Consider the following 20515-nt stretch of genomic DNA (forward strand, 5'->3'; position numbering starts at 1 on the left):
TGAAAGTGCCTTTATTGTCTGTATTTGAGGTTAGTGCCAGCAATTATAGACTTTAGATGTGGTGTACTGAATTTTGGTTAGTGAACCATGGATGATAACTGATGTTAGCCATACTTGGCATAGACCCTCTGAAATCAGTGGACTTAAGTTACTTAAATATCACACCTTAACCAGTGTTTTAGGGACATGGACAGTAGTGTTACAAGTAAATTTGCATAGGCCAATACCAGGTTTTGGTGGATCATGGAGCAAGGCCATCCTGGAACACAAATTTAATCCTCAAATGGTGTTGCAGTCTGTGTAACCCAGATGTACAATACCTTCCATCACCAAAATGTTTTACTATAAAATGTATTTTCTTATGTTTCTCTGAACCAATATGGTAAATAGGCAACAGATGCTGAACACGTCATTAACAAGCACATCTCCTTTTGCTTTCTAGTCCTTGCCAGTGTCGGAGGCCTCTACACTTCAGTTGTTGTGAAGTACACAGATAATATTATGAAAGGTTTTTCTGCAGCAGCAGCAATTGTTCTCTCCACTATTGCGTCAGTCCTTCTCTTTGGCTTACAGATAAGTATGTTCCTTTTGGTTACATTTTAAGTGTCCTTGTTATCCCACATAATTTTGTTAGGTCCAATCATAAGTTATGTTATGTTATGTTACGTTTTATTTCTAGGCCGCCTTTCGGCCAAATAGGCCCCCAAGGTGGCTTACACACAAATAAAAATACAAATACAAAATGCAAATAAAAACAATACAATTTACAAAAAAAAAAAAATCAAACTAACAAAGTCCTAACATCTCTAAAAAAACAGGAGCAGCAAACCAAAAGCATTAATCTTCCTGGTAAAGGGGAGTCCCCAGAAAAATGTCACTAAGAGCAGGGGTGGGGGGCAAAGCAGGTGGAAAAGCATGCCCCTTGATGGTCCCAGCACAGTCCCATCCCTGCAGCAGCATGTCTCAGTCTGCAGTTCTTCCTGATAAGGCCCACGCAGAGGGGTGGGGCAAGGCAGATGGAAATGCTTGCCCCTTGATGGTCCCAGCAGTCTCACCCCAGCAGCAGCACGTCTCAGTCTGGAGCTCCTCCTGATAAGGCCCAGGCAGAGGGGTGGGGCAAGACAGATAGAAATGCTTGCCCCTTGGTGGTCCCAGCACAGTCTCATAAGTGGCATGTTTAGCATTGGTTTGAAGACTGCTGTCAGTTCATAGTCATACTGTTGCACTGTGGTGTTATACTCTGATGAGGACAGCCCACAGACAAATCAACATAGGTTAACAATGCTTTAAGCTGGCAGCATCCATGTAGTGAAGCATACAGTGTGCACTTAGGTAGCAAGTACACATTTTAGAAATGAAGTACACAGCTATCTGATGGTTTTCAGATTAAAGTGAGAGTAGTATGTCATATTCAGTTCCAGTGGCTACTACACAAGGTTTAGCCCTTAAAATATTTTTTCCATAATATAATGCAAAATGTAGCTCTTGGTAGAGTCAGTTGTGCTACTGAATGTCATACCTAAGATTTTTTTAAAAAAAATTAATTTGAGCATTTATTGTCACCTATTAATACTTGATTTCCTTTGGCATTGCTCTGTGGGAAGTAATGGAAAGCTATGGTCTGCAGGCACATAAGGCCAACTCCTAAGCAGGGTCAGGTCTGGTCAGTGCCTGGGTGGGAGACCGCCTGGGAACCATATGTAAGCCGCCTTGGGTTTCATGAAAAGGCAGGGTATAAATGAAATAAATAAATAATAATAAAAACAATGCTATATTGATTCAGAGGTATTAATATATAGAATTACGGAACATTCAGTAAAGGGGGTAAGGCTGAGTGCATAATTAATCAACAGTGCTAGGGAGTGGTGGTAGCTGAAAGAAAACTGAATGCTTGATTAAATTTTGAAAACTTCACATTGGACTGAGTGCAGGGGAATATATTGAGATCGACAATACTACATTTTTTCAGGGGACATATTTCAGTGCTTATTTCCATTGCTTATTCCGTTATGGTTTCAGTTTTTGAAAGACATTAACACCAATTATACGTTAAAACTGCTGTTGTATTTCACCATTTAGAATATCTGATTTCTAGGATCACCAGAAAACTTGCAGTTCCAGAAAACTTGCTTTTTAACAATAAAGCTGTAACAGCAGCTCAGTTTTTGGTGCAGACTAGACACGTATGGTGTTCAGTGGCCTATCATATCATGACCCATAGCTGAATGTGTAACTGTCTCATTTGAAAAGTATTTTCTTAGGTACGATATCATGAGGTATCAGTGGCTCTTTCACATATGCAGATAATTGCTTGATCTTGCAGTCACTAAGCAATGGGTGAATTCAGCGTACAGTTCATTTATTTTTCTTGGTGTAGGTCATGTTTGAATTTAAGGTATTTTAAAGCTTCAATAGAACATTGTGTTGACCATATTAACCACTGTGTGATCATGAGCAAAAGAACCAAGGATGTAGAAAATGAGAGACTAGATTTTGCCAATCAGGATGCCTTTCATGGCTTTTCCTTTCAGGTGTCGTTATGCAACAAAAGTTATATCTGAGCAGTAATCTTTGCTTTGTGAGGTGTTCAGAGAACTCTCATTATAGAGCACCTATTTGAATGCAGAAAATACATACAGTACATACCAGTGATCCTCAAAATGCTCAACTGTCTAAAGCTGCAGACTGAGTGACGTACCTTGCACAAGACAACTTACCCTTCTTCTCTGCCCTCCTGCACCTTCCCAGATCTGCACTGGAGGGTCACCCAACCTTCCAGAGCAAATCTTGGGGGGGGGTGCGTGGGGCTACAGTGGAGTGGAGAAGGGGAAGTCCCCCTGGACCAGCAGAGGTCTGTTCCGCTAGTAGGCAGCCACCATCCGATGTCAGAGAGAGCTCTCTGAAGTTTCCATTTGGATCAGTCTGTTCTAAACCATGTGCTTTGTTCCCCCCCCCCCTTGTAGCTGCAACCTTCTCTCTTGGTGCTCTACTTGTGTGCATTTCAATATATCTGTATGGACTGCCTCGACAAGACACCACAAAAATCCAGCCAGTAGAAGCAAAAGGGTCAAAAGAGAATCTTCTTAATGTGTGACATTTGCCACCATGAAGAATAGTAAAGACAATGTAAAGTAAAGAAGACTTGATCTGGGTGTTTTTTAAAAAAAGAACAAACACAAGAACAAACAGCCTTAAAACTGGTAATAGAAGACTTTTATGTTTGAATTGAAAGTGAAGTAAATAATTAGTGAAATGAAGGATTACACTGGAGGATATATACTTCACTAAATTGTGAAGCATTGCTTTTCATAAAGTTATGTCTTTTCATTTGTGTTGGACTATGAAGATTCTGCTCCCAAAAAGAATGAAGGAATGGAATGTGCAGTTTTTAAATATATATTGTATATAAAATAAAGAGGGGAATGCCATTGGAATTCATTTTGATGAAGCACATTATATGGATTCTCTTCCCAGACAGAAATGTGTTATGTCATATGTCCTTCTAAGGGGAGGTGCTAGATCTACCAACTAAATTGTTAATTCACTCTTAAAACTTACTGATCACCTTCTCGTGTAGACAGCAAGACACATCTTCCCGTGTGTGTGCGTGCCCGGCTTTCAGTTCGAGTCATTTGCCAAAGTTCTGTAGTGATAAGTGTTGCAGCTGAAGTGAAATCAAGGTGCCTGTTGTGAGTGAAAGTGAGCTGGGGCAACAGAATGCAATTGTTTGTTGGTTTAATGAATACAACTGTAGCTGAAACACAGTCTGTCTTTTAAGCTTTTGATAAGCTGAATCCACTTTTTGCAAAAGCAGGAAGGAAAAGAATAAAGCTGCTACGTGTAAGGTGAATTTTTAAAATTGTGATTGGGATTTTTATACCATTTTGTATAACACGTTTTTGGTGCACACCTAAATAGTGCTAAATGCATTTTTGTGGAATTTAGGTAGTGCAGTAGCCATTTTGGTTTAAACCTTTTGTTCTTGCATCAACTGTATCTTGTTCAGGGGAGGGGAACAATCACTATGTATTTAGCATCGTTTAGATTTAAGTTTATTCATTTTTGTCAACCTAATTCATCACTGAAAGTCATGAAGGCCAAGATTTTATTTAGCTTTTCTGCAGCTTTGCAGAGGTGTAAGGTTGTTCATGAAATAATTGCCCTTTTTTTAAAAAAAATAGAAATGTGTACGGTTCTGATGTGAAGGTACAAGAGTGAACTAATTAACTGGAAGACTGTAAAGGAGGCCTTGAGTTCTAGACATGATGATCTAATGAATCTTAATTCTTCTCTTATCATTTACACAGCATATATATTTCTCAGCTTACACTACACATCCTCTTTCTTCCATGCCACTAGTCACAGGGCTATAGTTCTAACCTAGTTATGAGATATGGCTTGTAAAGGGACAGGGGGGCTGTTCATTGATCTTCTCTATGAGGCTGATTTTCCACACACACACTCTGTTTGAAACAGTGTAATAACAGCTGAGGCCAGGTACATCTCACCGAGCATTACTTTTCTAGGATGCATCGTCCATGTGAAATAAAAGAGGGCAAGGCTGGTATATTTAAGATCTGCTTTACTGTGGACTAGGTGCACAAGCACAATGTATATCAGACTTACGAGGAGAGCCCTTGCTATAGGTGCCTTGAGGGCTTGCATTTTTTACATTTTACTGTTAAATTTGTTTTATAATAAGGATAGTAAACCCCATCCTTGCGATTCTTTGAAGAAAGGGGAGAAAATGAAAGGACAAATCCCTCTCATAAGAATAATCCAGACAAAAGAAAAAAATGGTAACTAGGAAAAGGGATCTGTTCTTTAGTTGCTAATGCTGTGTGCAACGATCCTGCCTTTATTAGGCATCAGAGGAGGAGGAAAAGGACAAAAAAAAGTAGGAAGACGAGTACAAACCAGTAAAAAGAAGCTTAACAACAGAAATGTTTTGGTGGAGGAAGATATGGAGGAAATAAGCAGGGTTGACATTTCTTTGTGCTTTGCAAGCTACTTTTTCCCCACTCTCAACATCTTGAGAAAAATAGCATTTTTTCTGACTCAAAAAACATGCCAGCAGAGCATCTAACTTTTCTGAGACCACCGCTCCTCCCCTTCCTTTACCACAGAGAAAAAGAAGTTAAGATCTTGAACGTGGCTGCTGGTTTCCTCGCATTTCCACAGCAGAACCACGGAGACAGAGGTACTGTTCATGTTGTACAGTATGGTGGATATAAGTCTGTATCAAGGTGTTACAGTAAGCACAAGTAGCTTCTTCAAGACTTTGTCGCTCTTTTGCAACTGCTAGCAGGCTATGGACAAGTATATGCAACTAAGACCTTGAGTTCATTTTAGAAGGCAGAATACCATAGCCAGAACATTTGGGGAAAAATCGGGTGTGGTTTTTGAGGCATTCTCTACAGCAGGGTGCTGTTTAGACTGCAACTCTAAACAGCCCTGACCCATTAGCTGTGCCATTTGGGGGCAGTCGGGAGTCATACCTGTTACGGAGGAGTTCCCCTTCATTTTGGTGTATATATTATAGCACAAAGGTGTATCAATGGTCCTGACAAGGAACCACTTAAAAGGCCATACATTTCCCACCTTTGGTCTACATGGTATAGAGAAGACAAGGACAGGATAACATTTTAGAAAGGCAGGGAGGGACTCTTCCCATTACATTTTATTGACAGGTGTGATTCCTAGAAGCTTCATTCCATTAGCCAGAACCAAACGAACAGCCTGGAACAGACAGAGCCTTGCCTGAAAACAAAAAGGAAAGAGAACACTAGTTAATTTCTAACATCGTCAACATCTTCCCTTCAAAGCAGCTTCAAAATACACAAAACAGTCAACTTATTGAGCTGTTCTTTGTATCTGTAATCACTATGGAAGTGAAAAATGCTGAAGAATTAAGAATAAATGTTAAGATGCCCAGTTTATACAGTACCAACAGCATTTCTTCTAGAGTTTAGTCTTAATAATGCAGAAAGTCTAATATTGCCTGCGTTTCACAGACATATGCCTGTATTTGTATCCTTCACTCTCAGTAAGCTTGTTCCCCATACATAGTTGGAAGTAGGTAGAATGCTATTATAGCGGAACCTACCTCTCTGCCCAGTATCTCTCTAGGCGCATATATGCACAGATTATGGAAATGCTATGTGTAAGACATGCTCATGCTGTGTTCCACGCATAGTGGTAAAATCTTCACATAAAATTGCAAATACTGGAAGAGACTATTATATCTAGCCCAACTGAGTGCCAGCTGTTTTGCACTACAGCTCCCACTAGTCCAGGCCAGCCCAGAAGGCTGATCTGGTCAGTGATACACAATCTAAGGCACCAGGAAAAGTACGGTGAAAAGGAAGTACTAGTTTCAGGACAGTTACCACTTGTTGAAATATAAGGATATATCCCTGAACAAAGAAAGCCTACATGCCGCCTCACCCACAACAGTAAATATACCAAAGGCAAATGTAACAGACAATGTGTCTGTTCATTCTTTCATAAATAAAGATGGAAGGAAGTCCCTGGCACTCGCATTAAAAGATGAAGAGAAACATTTACCACATATAACGGAGTAGGTTCTTTTTAGTGGAGCTGCAAGCAGATTAATCTATTAAAGACTTAGCTGATTAATTTGCCCCAAGTAACAGCACAAATCCTATACATGTCTAGTCAGAAGTCCTACTGAAAGCAATGGGACTTATTCCTAAGTACTGTGTATAAGGCTGCAATGTAAATTAATCAGTTAAGTGTGTATAGAATTGCAGCCTTACCTGGAAGTAAGTCCCACTGAACTCGATGAAGCTTACTTTTGAGGAGGTGTATAAGATTGCACTGTTAAGCTTCTAGCCCTATTTTTAGTTGATTAAAAGAAAAGTGGGGGGGAAGCCATACACAAAACACCTTTTTACTTCCAGCATTTTAACTCCGTTTAGAACAGTTCATAACTTTGCAGTACAGGTAGTATTTCTAGAAGGGCACTGTAGGGAAGCAAAAGTCCCCATGCGTGGGTGGATTCAGGAAAAGGAAGAATGCTCATTTTCTCTGGCTATAAAAACCTGAGAAAGCTTAAGTCCAAGCAAAATCAGACAGATTCTTCACACAAGAAGTCTAAAGCTTTACTCTGTGGCAGCTGAGTATTAACTTGGGGAATAGCCACAGCTCAATCGAAGAGCAACTGCCTTGCATGAGAAAGTTCTTAGTTCAATTCCTGTCATCTCCAGGTAGGGCTGGGAATGTCTCCTCTCTGAAACTCTGGAGAGCTGCTTCCAAGTCAGTGTAGACAACACTGAGTGAAATGGACCAATGGACTGACTCGGTATAGAAGGCAGCGTCCTCTGTTGATACTTCCACTGGAGAGTCTCTGAAGGAACAGCATCTAAGGTTGCCAGTGAGGAGCTTCAGCAGCCTGTCCCATCCTACTGATCTATTCCTTCTAAAAGATGCTCTTGGTAGCTTTAGACATAAGGACATGGAAGGTATATCCTATCTCAGCAATCTACTTTGTTTACAAAATATTTCAGTTTGGACTGGCACTTGGTGACCAGGCAGAAAAATGACTAGTTTATGCAATGCATCTCCCGCCCCCACAATGAAGAGCTTGGAGCAGAAATAAAATTCAAGCTAATACGTGAAGTTTATTTATTTGATATGTACACCCTTCAACAGAGACCTCTTTCCAGGTTACACTGCTCAGGAGCAACAAATTCTAATCAAATAGCTTTTATTTACATTACCTCTGCTAATTCTGGAACACTGTCTTTCACAGGTAGCATTTTATGAGCTACAGCTGCTAAGTGGCTGAAACAGAAATAGTGAGTATGAAACGAACTTTTTAAAGGCTGTACCTCTGAATACAATTACCAGGGATCCACTAAATTCAGTAGCATTTGCTAGGGTTGTGCAGCAACCAGAAGATGTGCCATGTATCTGTGGTGTTTGGAAGCAGCCCATTCTGTTTGGATCTGCTGTGTGGTGTTCTGATTTGATACTCAGATCCAAATCTGATCTAATGAATCTGAAGCCGTGTTTCATCCTGATTGACTATAATGAGTAAGTCTAAAAATTGCTGTAACTGTTTTCCTTGTCACATAAGTGGGTGAAATTTGCAGGCAAATGACCCCCTCCAGAGAGCCTTGGTTCAATCACACTGATATATATATATTTGTAATTTTCTTATTTTCTGCCAGAATTGGATGCAAATTTTAGGAATGGTCACCCCTTCTGAGGGAATGAAGTCCGCCAGTTTTCAGAAACATAGGTGCAGCAGTTTTCCTGCAAGTAAATAGACGTTACCATTTTGGGATGGTAAAATAGAAAACACATTTCTATCCCATTTGGGTGGGTGAACTCAGTTTGAAAACTAGGGACACAGGGAAGGCTACTCTGGGTAGGAAACCTGCCAAAGTTCAGACAAATAGGTCCAGAGACTATTGGGCTAGGCATTTTTACCTTTGCAAGCCACCCCAATAATCTAACTCCACCATTTAACACCCTGCTCTCCCAGCCAAAACTCTGAGGAAAACGAACCATATGTTTACTTCAACATCCCTCCCCCAAATCACTGTGACTGGAGTGCACTGTGAAAATAATTTACTTGACTAAAAGCTAGACCTGTCTGCTGGAACAAAAGATCTCCCCACCTTCTCCCTTCTCAAGATATGGGTGTTTTCCTAGTCAGCTTGATTTCATGTCTCAGAAAAGAAAAAGGGTGGGGTGGGTGAAAGGGCTGTCTGTTTAATGTAGTGGAAAAACCAAAGCAACAGAACTCCTTGGGAGGTTAAGCACTCCCCGATCCGTCTCGATCTGACTTGTTAATTGCATAATCTCATTCAGTAATGTCAGAGGCTACCCCCAATCACCCAGTGTAGCTGAGGTAACACAGAGACCCAATGCACACCCCTAGCAGATTGAATAAGAACAGCTGTGTAATGCAAGAGCTACCAACAAACAGAGCAACCACTGTGGCCTGGATCCTTCTGCTAATGGGAACTATTCACGTAAAGGCTGCTTCTGACCTATTAGAAGAGTGTTGTGTGAGAAAAATGATCCCCCAAACCAGAGGAGTTTCCCTCTTTGCACAAGGTTTTTTCCTGACCTTTTTATGGCCCACTAGAATTTGTTATGCTACGGTCTGTATCTTCCTTATTCACCATGTTCCTCGTACCACAATGTGGAGGGGACGAACCTGTGGTCTCCCGGCTGTTGTTTTGAGTCTCAGCTGCACGGCCAATGGTCTGAGAAGGCAGGAATCCAGCACCATCTGGGAAGGCCACCATAGCTTCCTGCTGCATTATGATGCTTCATTGGAAGACGTCTTGCACAGGAGGCCACAGATTACCCTAAATACATTTCTTATTTACTCTCATGGATCTTTGGATCCGCAAGAGGGGGATGTCAGCAGGTTTGGGAAAATTCCAAGGTTTGCAGAAGTAAGGAAAAAACTTTAGAGGGAAAAAACAGTATGGAGGAACAGCCCCATCTGAAAGCTGTGGCCCCCGATGCTGCTGGATTTCTTCCATCTCTAACCATTGGCTATGCTGGCTGGGAGTCAAACAACCCCACTGTTGGGGGCAGGGGAATAAAAGTTTGGCGGTGGAATATCCTGGGAAAGGAGTTGGCTGGAACCCTAAAGAGAATCATTCCACACTACAACATTTTGTAGCAGATCCCATAACTAAAGTTATTACTCATATAATGGCATAAAAACAGCCACTAAAGGATAGTTCTAGTCCTTCCGATTTATTTATTTTTAAAAAGTTGTACATTAACATCCTGCTAATACCTGTACAATATATCAAAGAGGTTCTCGTGTCTACAGAGTTTTCCCCTTGCCACTCCCCCCTTCAAATAAAATGAAATAGCTCTAAAGATCAGGAACATTTCAGATGCATTAAGATTATGTGCCACTGGCCTCAATCGCTGGTCTGAAGTCAGCTCGTGAAGTGCCCCTGGGCCAAATACCTTTGTCAAAATCAGACTAATGAACTTAACAGACCAGAAAAAGTAACTGGTTTTTCTGGATGAGGCAGATTCAAATTCTATGAACACATACAATGTTTCCTGGACAAAGTGCCAGGAAAAGGAGATGGTCATCAAGGCTGGGAAATGAAATAACATTTGACAGAAGGCACATTTCAAGGTTTTCCAAGCCTGATTCACACAATGCACTCTCTTATGAGGTATCTTTTTTATATTAAAAAAATGGAAATGCAGTGTTAAGATGTAAAACAAGTTCTTCCAATGAACTATAGAGTTAGGATTCTGGGTGTAGATGGAAGCAAAAAGCCACTCTTTCCTAACCTTTCCTTCATTTTAGAATGAGTCTGTGAATCTAATTATGTTAAGCTGTTCATTATTGTGTCTGAATTCTTAAAAAATGTGAGCTGGATTCTACTCAAAGGGCAAGATGTTTCTCACTCACCCACCTGAGTTTAAAGAGATAGGTAACTATATGCCTGGGCTGAAGATCTTGTGAAGACTTGTAAAGAATTTCATCGTACCTGAAGAGAGGAAACATATGGTGCATATTTCAGAATCTCAAGAGCTTCAACAAAAATAGAGTAGGCCCAGTTCATATCTATGTTCCAATACTTACACTTGCTCTTATTTAAAACGAATAAAGTGCCTACAATTTTCTAAGTAGTTTGTATATTAAAAAATAAGACAGCCTGTTCCTGCAGCCTCACAATCTAACATATATGACATAAAAGGAAAGGCCCTAAACTTATATCATCATCATCATGTATAATGTGCCCTTCACCCAAAGGTCCCAGGGTAGGTTAAAACAATTTTAAATACAACATTAAAAATAATTTAAAAACAACCTAAAATCCCACCATAGGGTAGGTGCTAAAAATATATGTCTCAGATGTCAAAGGCCAGGGTAAAGCATTTGCTTAGAACTATACAATGAAGCTGCCAGATGCACCTCAGTGGGGAGTTCCACAACTTAGGGGCCGCCACAGAGAATGCCCTCCCCTGGGCCACAGTCCTTGAATTTCTGAGGGTACCAGAACTACCAAAGGGGTCCCCTTTGCTGATCTCAAGAAGGTGTGTAGGAAAGGAGGCAGACTTTCAGATATTTTGGGACCTAAGTTGTTTAAAGCTTTAAACACTTGTGCAAACACCTTGAATTGGGCCCAGAAACAAACTGGCAACCAATGCAGCTATTTTAAAACAGGGGTTACGAGATCGAAAGGGAACCCCAGCCAGTAAGCTAGGTGCTGCATCTTGGACCAGATGAAGTTTCTGAGTCATCTTCAAGGGCAGCCCCACATAAAGCACATTGCAATTATCCAATCTGGAAATTACCAGAACATGGAGTTCTGTGGCCAAGTCATCTCTGTCCAAAAGGGGCCAAAGCTGGCAAACCAGCCAGAGCTGGAAAAAGGCACTCCTAGCCACTTAGGCCATCTGAGCCTCCAGTAACTATGTTGGATCCAGGGGTGCCCCCAAGCTGCAAACCTACTCCTTCAAAGGGAGAGCAACCCCATCCAGAACAGGCCATCTACCCACCTCCCGAACGTGAGAACTCTGGAGACATAACACCTCTGTCTTTTCAGGATTTAGCAGGGGTGCCTCCTTCAATACCAGCCAATACAGTTCTTAAGAACAGCTGGGGTGTATGTCCAGGATTTGTGGTGAGAGGAGGTGTGGAAGGTCCTTCTCCATGGTAGGGACTACAACTTGGAGTGATCTCTCCTAGAATTACATCTATCTCCCACATAGCTGGTTTTCAGGCGTCAATTGAAGCCATTTTTATTTACCCAGGCTTTTGCAGTTTGAGATGCTTAATATATGAGTCGGTGTTTGAATGGTTTGTTACTGAAATTAATAGTTTCTATTGAAAAAGCATTTTGCTTTTATGTTTGACATATTTTGCCCTGAGCTCCTCTGGAGGAAGAGCAATTCATAAACACCCTAAGTAAATAAATAAATTAAAAAACAAGACAGACCCTGCCTGCAGGCTCCCAGAGTCTAATATAGACATCACAAAAGGGAAAAGGAACAGGGAGGGAAAAGGAAAGCAAGCAGTGGAACACCTGCTCCTTCTCTGGCTAATAAATGGGACCAAGGTGGTCTCCCCCTTGCCATGATGATTTTCCCAGGAGGCAGATCAAGTTTCATTCTGCCTTAACTATCTCATACAGGACTGTTGAGTGCAACTGCAAGTTGGGGTGGGCAATTAGCTCAAAGCTTTCCACACTGGCAGCAACAGGTGCAGAAGGGGGGTGTATACTGCCAAATAACTTGCTGTATATACACTAATTATTGAATAGCATCTCCCATGCAGCTGAACAATATATGCGGCATTAGCAAATCATTAGCAAACTCATCTCTCTCATCTAGTACATGTCTGTTACCCTCTCAGGGCTACGATATTAAGTACTCAATCAAAAGCAATCAAGAGTCGTGGTGACCCACAAGGTGTCTCCGCCTTCCTTCTCCCCCAAAGCTGTCTATTTGAGGGGAAGGGTTGTGTACAGGGAGTAAAGGTGGCTCCCAGCATGAGCAATACACAGCTTGGGGACAGGGGTTTAACTCCCACCCCTCCCCATGCTGTAAGACATGCCCCAAATCCAAGTGCTGTAAAAAGCACTGCAGAGGAGGCATCAGGGTGGGCCGCACAGCTGGAGCAGTGCAGGAGGGAACAGGCCTCTACCTCCTCCTTAGGCTGGCTACCAGTCCCCCCCCCCCTTGTTGAGGAAGGAAGCCTCTCTGGTGAATTCTTTCTTTTTTGTCATTATCTATGAACTGCCTCTCCAGTTAAAAACGCCTGAGGTTACGTAACAAGAAAAAACAGCTTGGGATGGGGGGAAGCTCAAAAATGTTTGTTTGAAGTCACTGCCTTCCGTGCCTCTCACACAATCACAGTTGGTGGGGTGGCGCTGCGTACCCAGCTTCCTGTCACTGCCAAGGTGTACCAGGAGGGTTGGTGTGGTGCAAATGCATTGGCAGAGCCAACCTAGTGCTCCTGCCAGTGCAGCTTCCCCATGCCAACCTCACTCTCCCAGTGATGGCAGTGGTGGGAGGTCAGGTAAGCAGCGCCACCCCACCCAAGTGCTACTGCCTTTACCGGTTAATCGGCAGGCTGAAGCACATGTTCTCATCTGCACTTTTCATGCTGCTCTCTTCAATCGGTATCTGACAAACTACTCTGTCTTTCTAACATGCTGTTCCCATGGTAAGGCTTTGCGGAGCCTGTGGAACCCGTTGGATGGAGATATCTATCTATCTATATCTATACATATATATCTATTCATATCTATATATCTATTTCTATATCTATCTATCCAGTTTGGTTAATGGAAACAGAGCTATGTCAGCACACTCCTATACCTAATCAGAAGCAAATCCCATTAAGTTCCATGGGACCTACCAGAGTATAAGGATTTACAGGGTTGCAGCCTATGTTACTTAACTTCACCGAAAAACAGTCTCGGTACACTCCGTTGGGATTCAGAGCCCTTATCTCACCAAACCACATTCATTACAATCCTAGCTTTGTACATTTTCAGCCATCATTACTAAAGTTTACTAAGGATACCATCCTAAACACACTCACTAGGTGCCAACAACAATCTTTCAAGTAAACATAAGTAGGATTGTGCTGCACATCGTCAATGGTTACAAACAAGGAAAGAACTTTAGAGTGCCTGTTATTCAAAATAATGATATAGGGCACAGTCCAGTTCCATTGACATCATAGTAAAAGACATCATATTTAGATTTAGATATTGCCTGTGCTCACAATCTGGAACTAGGTTGCTGGCTTAGACTGACCCTGAACAAACTTGGGAGTAAAACGCAACTGAAATCAGTTGGTGCTTACACATAAATGATAAATTATTTGGATTAGTGTTAGCATCCTGCTACTACCAAATCAGTAACGTACTTGGACATGCAGCTGTCAAATCTTCAGGAATTATTATACAGCAACATTATTAAGAGCTCTATCCTATATACATTTACTGGGCAATAGATTCCATTGGCCTGGTTCACATATAATGTTAACAACGTTTAACAAACAATAAGTTAATTATGAGTTGTCCCACACAAGATCAAACCTTCATTGTTTGTTTGTGCAAGAGTTTGTTTTCCAGCTGCTCTTGCCTTGTGCCTTCGTAACCTGGTGAGCATCTGGAGTGGGGTGGTGTCACAAACCATGGTTAAGGAAGAGTTGTATCACACATAACAGAAAGCCTTAATTAAAACAAAGGTTCATGTGCCAAAAACAAACCACAGTTTCAGATCATGCTTTATTGGTAAGTAAGCAAACCATAGTTAAGCTGCTGGACCGGGTTCACACGTAAGACTAAGCCATGGTTCAATAAACCATAGTTCCATTCTATCCAGTAGGACTTCAGCTCTCAATTCAGTGGCCTGAAAAAGTAAGCAGAACTTTGCAACCTAAATCTTGAATACCTGAGAAGATGCTGAATTAAGGAAATAGCTTGTGGATCTTGTAAACATGCAGGGTTAATGCAAGACACCTGAGTGACTGTTCCACACATCTCTTCTAAACTGGGTGGAGAAAAAGAAAGGAGGATCAGAAATAAACACCCAAAATATCTATGCAGCTTTACTGAGGGATAAGAAAGACAGCCACGTTGCATTTTTTAACGTATGTTTTATCTCATTCAACAGAACACATATTTTGCTAAAACTGAACAAAAAAGCATTTGAGAAGATTGGGAATCCTAATCCCAAGATTAATAAATAGTGGCTGGGATCCAAAGAGCTACTTTAGGGGTGCCAAAGGCAGAAAAACCTGCTCTCGATTGCACCTTTTACCTGTGCAGTCTGGCATGTGTATACTGTAGGAAGACGCCAGTGTCACCTTGGCGTTGGAGAGTACGATCCCAGCTGAACTGATAATCGGACAATAAGAGACCCCTGAAGTCCTGAAATGGTAAGTTATTTGAGCATCATATAGACCCTTTGTCAGCATCACTTTAAATGTTCTCAAAAAAGGGGGAAATAAAAGGATGATCGCATAAACAGACCTGAATGATAAGTGCTGCAAGCCCAATCCTTTCAGCAGTCTCAAGGGGACTGTCCAGTTCTTTGGTTGCTAAGTAAACAATCGGGGGAGGAGAGAGAGAGAGAGGGAATATTAATGGCTGCATTTCATGCAAACTATGGATTGGCGAGATGTGACTGAACCTAACCTCCTCCCAGGCTTGCAAGTTCTCACTCCCCTCCCTTTCTACTGAGCAGCTTGAAGGAGTTCAGATGTTTTCACATCTCCTTTTGATTATCTGCAGCTTGCTGTGTCATCTGAACTGGAACTCTGGTTAATGCCTATAGTTAACTTAAACGAGCCATCTTAGAAACCACAGTTTGACTCTAACCATAGTTAACATTAAGCACGCTTTGTTGGGTTTGGATGACACAACAAAAACGCTAAGGCCAGGCAGGCACTATTTATATAAGCATTATGTTAAGAAAGAAAGCAATCGGCTAACTTTTTGCAGAAGCACTGTTTTCTAGCACCATGGAGCAAGCTTCATCCAAAACGTCTTCAAGGAAAACCACTTCTCCTTTCCGAGTCTTCATCCCTTGAACTTTTCCAAATGGCACATGCTGGCACCTACATCAAAAGAGAGAGGGCCAGAAACTTCAGTTATGTATCAAAGTAGCACTTTCCGAAGTGCAGAAACTAGAAACATAATCGCTCTGAATAGAAATGGTGTCAGCACATTTTGGAAATTAAACTTGTGCTGAGAAAGAAATTACTTTGCAGTTTTTCATATCTGAGCACATGTACAAACACCAGTAATAATATGCTCAAGAAACTTCTCATATCCCAATATTATTAGTTCATGCCAAGAATGGTGGCATGCTTTACTTTTTCAGGCTATTTGAAATGTGAAGGAGGATTAGTTAGCAGGGTAGTTAGTAACAGCATGGTATTAGTGAAGTCATTTCTGAGAAAGGTGATATTGTGATGTGTTTTTTGGGGGGCGGGGTTGAAAAAATCTATTCCTAAGAAAATGTATTTCAAAGCAGCCTTAGATATCACACATCCTTTGTTAACCCTTCCCTGCATCACCAGTTTAAAGTAATTGGAGGAATATTGTAGGGCTTCTAATATGAGCTATTATTTAAACAAACTGAGTAGGCCTCTAATCCCAGTGAATGCACAGGAAAGCTCGATAAGACAAAAGCAATTAAAAATACATAAGTAGAAAGCAAATACATGAAGTCTACCCCCCCTCCTGCCACCATACACACACACACCAGGAGTGACCAGCGGGGAGGGGTGCTGGCATGCACCTGGCCTCCTGACAGCATATTGCTGCCATTTACTGGGAGGGGCAAGGTGGTGGGGAGGTTGAAGCAGTCCATGGCACTGGCCACCCCTGCCAGCTGCTTCTGCTCCTGCCACCCTGCTGTGGGTTACATCCAGCTAAGTCATACTCAGAGTCAATCCACTTAAATCAAATGACTTAAGTCAGTCGTGTCTATTAATTTCATTGGATCTACCTCTGAGCATGACTTAGTTGAGCACAAACCTGGGTCTTTTACGTTTGATTCCATCTTTTAAGTTTCCATTTCATCTTTCAGGATAGGAGGCTCTTTGAAACTTTTGGTTTAGGAGGACCAGGATTCCAGGCTGTCCTACCTGACCAAGGACAAGTTCATATGTTTGCCTGGCTGCTAATATGTGCCTGGCTGCTAATCTACTCTCCCAGTGGGACAATATAAAGTCAGGAAGACTTAACTCCCCCTCTCTCAGTGCTGAAACCTAATTCAGAACTCCTGTGGTTCCTTTTGAGTAAAAATGAAAATGTTGAGAGTTCTAATCATGAATCTCCCCATGTCATGTATTTCAGCCCTTAAATGCTGAATTAATTAACAGGTTGCCTCTAAAACAATCTATGAGCAGTAAGTCATTTATAGTCCTACAGCATAAAGAGCATCTTCACAATCTTAGTATGGCATGAATGCTCATGCTAATATAACACAAACGTTCTAACTGTGAAGAAATAAATGCTCTTTATATGAAAATTAGCTGTTGTGCTTCAGCTCATGAAACACTTTCATTGCGGCATTTCACCATCATCAAATACCCCAATCAGTCATGAAGCTCACTGGGTGGCCTTGGGCCAGTCGTCATTTCTCAACATAGCCTACCTCACAGGGCTGTTGTGAGCATAAGATGCAAAAGGGGAGAACCCGTCTGCCATTTTATGATTTAGAATTTGTTACAACTCCCCTCCGCATACAATCACCCCTACTCCTTCCATGTTAAAAATATTATTACCCAGTTTTTAAAAAGTGAAATACGAATCTTGATAACGCTACATTTACCTTTCTGCCCATTGGTAACCCAGTAACTTTAGTATTTGGAACACTTGTTGAAAATGAGGGATCTGGCTTTTATCTGTCTTAGAAGAGAAGAAAAGAGAGAAATGGTCATTAAACACACTACAAAAAGACATACAAATACACTGGAATTGTTCATATTCAAGGTGGGATAAATGATGTCATGAAAAGTGAGGACTAAATCACATATCTGAGAGAGTGGTCTTCTAAAACGAGGGTAGCCAATATGGAACCCTCCAGATGTTGCTGGACTAAATGCCTATCATCCCTGACCACTGGACACAGAAGTTGGAGCTGATGGGAACTGCAGTCCAACAGCATCTGGAGGCCACCGCACTGGATATCCCCGTTCTAAAATAACCTTGGGAAAGCGTGTTCCAATATATGAGATCAGGACATCTATCTCCAAAGAAGCCTCAGAAAAGCTCTACTTTCAGAACTTTGAAAGCTAGGCAACTTTTTATTTGTTCAGACCATAAATCATTGCAAAAGGTACCAGAGATTATGCATTTCTATTTACTAGAAAACTCTGTGATCCAGTGGCGTTCCTCATCAGTAGAACCGGAGGGTGGGGGGAGAAGGCAGTCTCCCATGATTTCCCCTCCCCACTGCAGCCTCCTGCTCTATCTCCCATGTTGTTCTGAAGGGTCTCCCCTCACTCTGGAGCAGACTGAGGAAGGCTATAGGGCTGCCTCCCTCCTCGTTTCACTGATAGATTTAATCCTCCACTGGATCAAAGAGCCTTCCATCAATGGAGAGACGCCATCAGACACAACTCTATATTATAAAAATAGAACTGCATAAAACAGTCTGCTGCACGTCTTACCAAAAATAGTGTGCCATCAAGGTATAAGACGCTTCTGTTTCTGTTCACTAGCAACAAAGCATCATGCCAAAGCAGTTAAAGAAACTTAACTAGTTAGGCATGATGTCTGAACTGACAAGCCAAAGCGATGGCCATGGAGACAAGTATGAATTTACAACACTCAGTGGGCACAGAAGACAAAAGTAGACAAGCAGCTCAAAACCACAGTTTGCCTGTTGTATGTTTGGAAACTTGAACCATGGTTCAGGTTCTAATCAGTAACAACTGCAAGCCATGGTTTGGCATGAATGGAGACACTCAGTATCACCCATTAGTACAGGAAGAGGGAACCTCAGGGGCGGGGGCCAAATGTGGCCCTCCAAGCCGCTCCGCCTGCTCACTAGGACTCTCCCCAGGCCACACCCCTCACCATCCCTGCTTTACAACCTCCTAGGTCAGCCTTTCCCAGATGTTGTTGGACCACAATTCCCGTCTTTCCTGACCATTGGCAATGCTGGCTGAGGCTGATGGGAGTTGTGGTCCAACAACATCTGGTGGCCCACTAGTTGGGAAAGGCTGTCCTAGAGTGTTTTTGCCTGGCTGCAATGTGTCGGGCTCTTGGGAATGCTTCTTGTTTCCCTGGATGGAAGATGGACAGGGGTGTGTTGAATGTCTGTAGAAACAAACCTAATACATAAAGTAAAATTTGCATTCATTGCTCCACCCATTTCTGATCTGGCACCGCCCAGCACTGGCATGTGGCTACTGGAAGCTGGCCAAAAAGAAATGTGGCCCTCAGGCTGAAAAAGATTCTCCACTCTAGCATTAAAAAGTACATTTTGAACTCCAAGATGAGTCACACACACTCACCCTACTGCATTCTTCAAATTAAAGTAGCTATGCCAGTTCAAGAGAGTAGAGAAAAGAGAGGAGAACTTTGAAGTTTCACAGCGGGATTCATGCCTAGACCTACAGGTTGAGGAAGCTTTTCAGGATTAGGAATGGCAGGCAGAAGGACCTTCTTTTCCCCGTATGTATAGGAGGCCTACATTGTGGGTGCATTTGGGTCACATCACAACCAGGATCAGCGGTGCGGAACAAGACAGCAGGGGAGGAGCATGTCTGCCACAAAAAAAAAACAGGCTCAGGTCTCCTCAATCCTCTCTTCCCTGTAAGGTTTGGTAAAGCAAAGGGGATGTCATTGGGTTGCACGTTTCCCCAACCTACAAGCACCAGCCAATAAAGTGGAGAAGAGAAGGGAAATGCACAGTGCAATGATATAATGGCCATGTGCCATATTTTGTTCCACAAGACCTGCGGTGGGGGGGAAGAGAGAAAGATGGGGAGAGACAGGACCATTATTTGGGTGGCAGGCACACATCTACTACAACATCTAACAAAGGTTCCTGGGAGCTCTTCTGAAGACAGCAATGACATGTTGTTGCCTTTCTAATATAAGGAAACAAACCAGGGATGGCTAACAGTTTTGGGGCAACTCTGAGGGATGCATGCCAAAAGTGAAGGTGGCCACCCCACACTCTTGCACACACTGGATGCACACACACGACACATGACATACACACACCTGCTAATCTCACCCCAGCATCCTGTCTACGTTTACTTATCTTTTCTTTTGCCACTGCCAAAATCAGTGGGGGCTGGGGAAAGGGGACAAAAATATATTTGATGGGCCAGGGGGTTAGCCAACCCTGCTCTAAACAAACCACTCTGCAGGGGATCCAGACTTACCACATATATCATAGTGTCAGGATTATTTTTTTCCATTCTGTCTATAGCAGCAGCAAGATCTCTGGAAAAGGAACATGAAAAAGAATGAAATTTTCCAAAACAAAATATAATTCTACCATTTGGAATGGCTGTTAATCTTTTGCAATTATGATTTGCCAACAGTCATTATTCTGTCATCTTAGACAAACAGAGGCTAAGACTGCAACCGTATGCCCATTTATCCTGGAGTAAGCCCCAGGTAACTCAATGGCACTTACTTCTGGATAGACATGTATAGGATTGCTCTGTGATCCTATTAAAATGCATGGTTTTTTAAAATGCTACTGTAGCACCTAGGCTGTGGAAGACCTTCAGTACAGAGGTTTGGCTGGTTCCTTCTCTTTTAAGCTTGAAGCGATCAGCTGATACTTTTTACTTCACTGAGCTTTTAATGTGGGTGAAAATTCTGTTTTTATGCTAAATTAATTTATGCACTTGTTTTTGAAATTTAAATAATCTGAAAATAATTTTAATAGATTAAATTATGAAATTAAAATTAATTTGTATGAAATTAATTTAAATAATATGAAATTAATGAAATTTAAATAATTTGAAGTGTTTCTAATGTGCTATAAGTATTCT

General features: G+C 41.8%; 2 protein-coding genes across 3 annotated transcripts in view; one reads left to right on the top strand and one right to left on the bottom strand.

The window, feature by feature from the left end:
• Positions 1–4011, top strand: part of SLC35A1 (solute carrier family 35 member A1) — a 28471-nt gene extending 24460 nt beyond the window's left edge. The window contains exons 7-8 of the mRNA XM_061623294.1: positions 443–577; positions 2964–4011. Coding sequence (XP_061479278.1) covers positions 443–577; positions 2964–3094 — 266 coding nt within the window. The 3' untranslated portion in view covers positions 3095–4011. The remainder of the gene's footprint in view (positions 1–442; positions 578–2963) is intronic.
• A 461-nt stretch (positions 4012–4472) lies between these two features.
• The window catches only part of RARS2 (arginyl-tRNA synthetase 2, mitochondrial), a 36125-nt gene continuing 20082 nt past the window's right edge, over positions 4473–20515 (bottom strand). Inside the window, exons 12-20 of one of the 2 annotated variants that reach the window (XM_061623292.1) lie at positions 19895–19955; positions 17326–17402; positions 15477–15601; positions 15015–15082; positions 14803–14912; positions 14434–14532; positions 10434–10508; positions 7743–7806; positions 4506–5760 (exon numbers count right to left, since the gene is read on the bottom strand). In XM_061623292.1, the coding sequence (XP_061479276.1) occupies positions 5674–5760; positions 7743–7806; positions 10434–10508; positions 14434–14532; positions 14803–14912; positions 15015–15082; positions 15477–15601; positions 17326–17402; positions 19895–19955 (766 nt within the window). In that variant the 3' untranslated portion in view covers positions 4506–5673. Of the gene's footprint in view, positions 5761–7742; positions 7807–10433; positions 10509–14433; positions 14533–14802; positions 14913–15014; positions 15083–15476; positions 15602–17325; positions 17403–19894; positions 19956–20515 lie in introns of both variants that reach the window. The other variant, XM_061623293.1, reaches the window with a different exon arrangement.

Source organism: Rhineura floridana, chromosome 4, assembly GCF_030035675.1.
Source record: "Rhineura floridana isolate rRhiFlo1 chromosome 4, rRhiFlo1.hap2, whole genome shotgun sequence".
NCBI classification, from domain to species: Eukaryota; Metazoa; Chordata; class Lepidosauria; order Squamata; family Rhineuridae; genus Rhineura; species Rhineura floridana.